A 7,136-nucleotide genomic window follows, 5' to 3' on the forward strand; every position below is an offset into this window, starting at 1 on the left:
AATTCTGTTATTGTTGCAACACCTAATTCTGTTATTGTTGGAAATGCATATTCTTGTTTGACATTAGTTTTTTTGAGTTCAATTTAGAATTGCATCCGATAACCTTTAGCAAATAAAATGAAGCTGTTTCTTTATCAGTAGGAACCGCTTTAAGATATCCGTTATTGGATCTTTATTCCTATTCCTTGGAGTTCAAGTTTTATGCTTTGTCAAACATTTTCTATTTAATTATTTACATAACTTTTTACCATGAAAATGAGAAGCCCGTTTCATCAGTGGCTTCGTCAAAGATAACTTTTCATAGACACCTTTGTACATCGCTTTGAAATATTTTGAATACCTTTTGTTTGTAGAGAATAGAAGTTTGTTTATATATCAAGACAACCCTATAAATCATTAATTTGCTAAGATTAACAAGATTAAATTGCTTAATCTTGTTAGCAGAAAAAGCATTTGTAAAGCCATTGCACAGTGGGCCAGAATCCCATATTTTTAGAAAAAAGTCATAACTTTTTTCCTTTCATCCATAGGCCTCAAAATTTGGTATATAAAGTAATTGGATGATTATAATTTAAATGACCATGATTTTTTTTTTGTGGTTGCATAGCAACCACAAAAAAAAATCATGGTCATTTAAATTATAATCATCCAATCATGGTCATTTTAATCATGGTCATTTTAGGGTTGCATAGCAACACATATTTATGCTTAGTTTCAAATGGTTATTTTTAGCCACATGTTTCTAAACTTGGTATGCAAATTAATTTGATGATTCTAATATGATTGAGTATAACTATTTGTTTTAATTTCCAGTCACTTTTTCATATAGGTACCTATTCACTGTCACACTTTCATATAGGTACATTTCCAAAATTATAAAGATACAAAAGACACATAAACTAATATAATCTATCGATGACCTCAATAAGTCAATAACTCCAGCTGGTAAGTTTTTCGTTTTGGTGTGACTTCCTGCTGTCTTTCTCAGAGATGCAATAAATGGATCAGATGTACACAGTAGTCGATTTAACAAATCTTGGTTAGTTTTCACACGAGATGATTTTCTTACAAAATGTTCACGATAGTTTTGAAAGTCTTTATTGCGTGCTTCTTGAGCTTCTTCAGAATACATACCAATGGGTAATGCTAAAGTTTTAATAATTTCAGAACCAAGGAATAAAATTTTGTGGAGAGATTGTTGCATATAGTACCAATGATAATGATGAACATAACGTCGAGCTGTTTTTAAACAGAAAGCCTCAAATTTTTCAGTGTCAATGTCTAAACCATATAAAATTGTTGCCAATATAATACGCAAATTTAAAATCAGTTCAACATCAGTATTTAAAATTTCTGCAAACTTTTCCGCATTTTGAAATTCCCTTCGAGCCATATTTCCATCATTTGATGTTCCACTACCACCAGATTTCGGAACATCAACTATCAAGCCCATTCATCTTTAAATCTATTTTGAATTTGTTGTTTCAGAGCCTTTACTATAGATTTATCTTCTACTGTTCTTGCCTGCTACTTTTTTCAAAGTCATTTTTTATCCAATATGTAATAAACATTCAAAAAAACGTATCCAAGTATGTAAGGATGATAAGCCAAATGAAAAACTGCCTGTCATGCCCTTTTTCAAAACCATTTTTTCAATATCATTCATTGCTTTGGGACTTGGCCCACATATACTACAGCATTGACTAGAATTTGTAACATCTCAAAGAGCAGTGTGAACTTTTCCATCAATCATAATAATTTGTATTATATGATGTATTTTGATTTTTTTATTATTTATATCAACTTCAGTATCTTGCAAGTTTGAAATCTCAAGCCTAATGAGGTCCTCTTCTGATTTAGAAACTGCTGCCTTTTCTTTTTCAAATTTAAAATGCAGAGAGTACATTGTTGATGATGGTCGTGGATTTCGCCAAGCTGGGTACCATTTTCCATTTGAAAAGCCACTTAAGTCCAATGGCACTAGGCAAGTAATAAAAAGTACCTTCTTATTGTTTAAATTTCTTGTTACTGTTCCTTACGATATTTGTTTATATATGGACTGTCCTGTGGCACCATCAAAGCCTATTCTGTATCTCAGAGAAAGTCTATCTGGAGTGCCTTTAGCGCTAAGGACATCATACTGTGCCTTGCATATTCTATTTACTATATGATCCACCAAAGCTTGTAGTTTTATTTCTGCTGAAAAGTCTGAAACAGATATATCTGCAGGATAGCATAACAACTTTGCATCCCGAACATCATTATATGGAGGATATATATCAACTTCCTTTTCAACTGCTTGATTTTAAATAATTTGGTAGAAAGCTTTTGTCCACCTAGCATCTAAAAGAAGACAAAGAGCTTCATCTTTAGACATTCTACAATCTTTTTTTGAGGTTTTTTCAATTGGATTTCCTTTTCTCCGTTTAATTTCTGAAGCAAATTGTAACGCAGAAGCAGAGAACATTTCAGTTGAATAACTTTATGTTTTTTGGTTTTAGTAGAGTAGTCATCAAAGTTTGCCTTAATTGGTCTTCCAATAGGTTTTGGTGTTATATTTAAATCTTCAGGAACATGGCTTTGCAGCCATTTTTTATTCTTTTCTTCAAGTCGAGCCATGCTGCTATATGACTTGCGCCACTTATCTCGTAAATACGTTAGGAACATATAGTTCCTAATTGCTGCTTGTTGCAATCCAAATTCATAGCATCAATAAGTTTGTCTACAATACCAGAGTCAGATATTTATAGATTATTAGGCTTATGCATAATGAATACATAGATATCAAAATATTTTATTTTCAGCCTACAAATACAAAAAATATATTATTCATGAGACATTTGGACAACTGGACATGAAATAAACTCCAAATATTTTTATGCTCATTTTAATGTAATAAAAAAGATATTTTGCTAAAAAATTGTGATGATTGGAGCCTGGGAAAAAAAATGCCAGAATGTTGGCTCCTCTGTCCCAAAGATGAAACTTGTAAAAATATATATCGATAATGTACATATTGGACAAGATATTTCAAGTCTCAAATTTCTGGAGCACCCTGGACCGCAAAAGCATTTAATTTATTTAAGTGAAATTTTCACTAAAAAAAGTACTTTAAATACGCCATCATTAGATATCAATTTATTTGATATAGCTTACGTTCAAAATAATTTTGCAATAACTCATTTGATAGATAATACTTAGTTTTATTTAATTATGCAATAAAAAAATGAAGTTTTAGAAGTTAATAACAATTTTATGCTTATTAGTAACACGAAAAATATTAGTAAATTTAAAAAAAAAAAAAAAATTTGAAAAAAAACAAAACCTTTTTTATTAACAGCTTAAAATGCAAACGGTATGATAGTTACACAGAAATATATATATTTTATAAAAGCCGGGTGTTTAAGCTATAAAATGGAATATAACAATGTCATTTTTGAAAATATTTTTATAATACTTTTTTCCACCACTTGGCTCCCAATGCATTGGGAGCAGTTTGGCTAAAAAAATTAAGTAGGCGAAGCTAATCCTTACAAACTTAAATAATGAATATAGTTAAATAATAAAATTAAAAAAAAAAAAATATTTTTTGGATAATGAAGTCTCTTGATGTCCGTTGTATGATTATTTGAACATTTTAACAGAAGGTTCTGCAATTTTATTGTCTGTTGCCCAGTATTCTATAAATGTTTCGGAGATCTCCCTTATTCTTTCTAACTTCCTAACGGAATTTAGAAACTTTACTGTTCCTTTACTAAATATTGATAAAGTGGAGTATATCAATATTTTGTTATATTAGGTGGAATCACATTCATAAATAAGCTTTGACTTAAGCAACATCTAATTTGCTTTTTTTAATACTTCAATATTTTTTGCTATGTTCCTGAAGAATAAAGAAATAACTTTTTGTCCATCATCAGCCTCAACTATTGTTAGAGAATCTTTTGCAATCTCAAGAGCCATGGAAACAATTTTTGCGTCAGCATCGCCTTCGCATACATAAACTGTGTGGCATGATTTGTGAGGTTCGCTGCAAGTAACGATATTATTTACTCCTTTGTTATCTCCCTTAATAATAATCGCTTCAGAATTGCTTCTATGATTACCGACGTTTTGGTGAGGCCCAGCACCAATTATTATTTTATTAGATAAATATTGCCACCTAAGCTTTACTCCATAAATTACCGTAAATAAATTTTTAGAATTTTTAATTTTAAAATTATCGATGTTAAAAATAAATAATTTTTAAATTCTTTATGCAACTATTTATCGTTTTATTTAAGAATTCTTCATGTTTTGTTTTGCAACAACCGGCTGTCGTATCCTTCAGTTCAAACTGTTATTTTGATCATCCTGAACCACCCCCTAGCTACTCGCCTCGCCAATTTCATCTACAACCTATTGAAAATTACTCAACCCACGATAAGGCGATGTTAATTGAAAACCAAGATATGTGATAAATTGAACACTAAAAGTTGTATTTTTAAAAACTTAGTTGACAATTTTATACGATAATAATACGGTATGGCGATGTTGATTGACGATCAAGGTATGTGTGATAAGTTTGTTGAAATAAAAGTTGTGTTTTTATAAACAGTGTGTTCATATTTTTTTAGTTTTAGTTAGAGTTTATTAGAATCATAAAATATTTTAAATGTGCATTGTAATAGATTTAATAATATATTTTATAAATATCTCTGTAAATTTATTTTTTCGAGTTAAAAATGTTAGTAAAAGTTGAAATTTATTTTTAAAGTGATTTTTTTTTTTCATCACAACATTCAAAAGATGCATTAACCGCATCATTACCTCTGTTTTTCGGTATGTTTAGACAAACGTTCAGTGACAAAAGAACATAAGTGAAATTTCTGAAAAAACATAAGAGATCACGAAAAAAAGTTATCACACTGATTAAAACAAAAACAATTTTTTAATCAATGTTTTTACAAAAATATAAATGTTATTTTAGATGTTATTTTAGCATTTGATTTTCTAAATAATACACAAATAGTATTAAAAATGTAACTTATTTTTTTTAAACATGGTGTTTTAATATTGAAACACTTTCTTCCTCAGGCAAAAGGAAACAAATAACAGAAATCCACTAAATAGTTCCAAATATAAATAGTGAAATCCCTCTATCGAAGTTGTAAAAATACTCCCCATACATGAGGAAAATCATACCCTTTATTTAACTTCAACATATTCAAATTGAAATTTAACAGTCAAGGACGTCTTTATTTAGGTTCCAGGCTCTTTAACGTATGGCTTAGGAATGATACTAAAGTATTGAAAATACTGTAAACTAAATATCACTGGTTACAGAATAAGCAGCCGAAGGATTTTTATTTTATGAAATAAAATCATTGAACGATACACAAAAACCAAATTATAAAATTAAATAGGATCCCTGGTCGCACTTTCTTGTTCATGTTCTGAAGCAACATCCCGGAAAACATTCAAATCAATTTCTTTTATTTTCTTTCTAATCCTTTTTTCCAAATGTAACACTGACGTAGTTTCCTATGCACCTTCGTACTCAGAACGGGTTAAAAATGACCAAAGGTCGATCGGCCTTAATTTTGCACAATTTAGAGGTTTGGCATCTTTCATGACAAAATGTTTGTTCTTCTTTTGAAGCCAATTTATCGTTCCTTTTGCGTAGTGAGAGCTAGCTCGTCGACACAGTCCAGGAATTATCTCGAGCTGTTTCTTACTATATTTTGGGACGGCACGGCTCTTTTTGTATTGCAAATTTAATTTCAAGTTTTTGGTCATACAACTTCGTAAGATGCCATTTTTTATCATTAACTTTCCCTGAGATGTTCCTGGATGATTTTTTTAACATTTCTCTATAACGTTGTCTCTTTCTTAAAACTGACGATCAACTTTTTTTGATATTTTACTCATTGTGTCCTCTTACACATATTTGTGCTGGCGAAGTTGTTTTAATAACTCTTGCATCGGTTTTCATTACAACCATAATTACACCCACATAAACTGAACTCAAACACGAAAGGAATAAGAAGATGGTCTATCAATATAAGATCAAGCGGTTCGCCATTTATATTCCAGTTAAAGCCCTCTGGAAAAAGAAAATTTTGTAAGATTTTATTTAATCTTTTTAACACTAGACATACAAAATGGGTTCTAAAATCTTGTTTTTTAAAGAACTGCGCAGAACGCGATGATAGGAAAAATACCTGCCTCAGTTTTGTTAAAGTTAGAATGCTATTGGTCATATTTTTATAGTCTATTATATATTGTAGTATGATTTGGCAATGACTCAGTATTGCCTACCATTAAATATGCTTACAGAATTCTTTTATCTGCAACCATGATGGATACATTCTATATGCCAACCTTTTTAAACACTTATTCAACAAACTCCGAAATATTTTCCGATGGCTTTTAAAAAGACAAATACAACATGGAATTTAACAAGTTTAAAGATATATACGCCTTTATTTTCCCTTTATTTTCTCATTTGCGAGCGCTTAGAATATAGTTGCAAATTGAGAAATTATTTGGATTGATTTTGATGAAATTATTCAATTGAAGATAGCTGAAGATCATTTTGAAATAGATTCAATAGGTGAAAAATCCGACAAAGGAAATGCGCATGGATCCACTGTTTCTGATGGACAAGACACAAGAGATGAGTCTAATTATGGTGTGGGAAAAAAATAATTAAATGCAGATGATACTTCTGATTCTAATGTAATCGAAAATACTGAGATAATTCTTAATGGCCTAGGTACATGGCCCAAATTGATTTCGGATATAACATCTTACAGCTTTAAGGAAGTTAGGCACAAATGTGAAAGATTACCGAAAGGTCTAAAAGGAAGAAAGTTTTATGAATCTTCGTTGTTTACAAAAATGAAAGATGAACGAACACGAGATCATTTTCCAAGAGAATAGTTAGGATGGAGTTTAGCAAAAGAAAAACTTTATTGCCTACCATGCCGTAATTTTTTGTAGTTAAAATAACTACAATTCGAGCAGTAAAAGAATTTGGAGCCTGTGAAGGATTTTCCCCTAAAAAGACACTATGGAAAAAGTTGTATAATATTTTGCACAATGATGAAATTAGTGCTGAACATTGAAGACAATATTTAGCTTGGAAAGTACTT

General features: G+C 30.3%; 1 protein-coding gene across 1 annotated transcript in view; it reads left to right on the forward strand.

Annotated features, from left to right (window-relative positions):
- Positions 1-4,755, forward strand: part of LOC100213565 (uncharacterized) — a 63,869-nt gene extending 59,114 nt beyond the window's left edge. Inside the window, exon 6 of the mRNA XM_065792486.1 lies at positions 4,284-4,755. Coding sequence (XP_065648558.1) covers positions 4,284-4,457 — 174 coding nt within the window. The 3' untranslated portion in view covers positions 4,458-4,755. The remainder of the gene's footprint in view (positions 1-4,283) is intronic.
- The last annotated feature ends 2,381 nt before the right edge of the window (positions 4,756-7,136 follow it).

This window comes from Hydra vulgaris, chromosome 03 (assembly GCF_038396675.1).
Source record: "Hydra vulgaris chromosome 03, alternate assembly HydraT2T_AEP".
Taxonomy (NCBI): Eukaryota; Metazoa; Cnidaria; class Hydrozoa; order Anthoathecata; family Hydridae; genus Hydra; species Hydra vulgaris.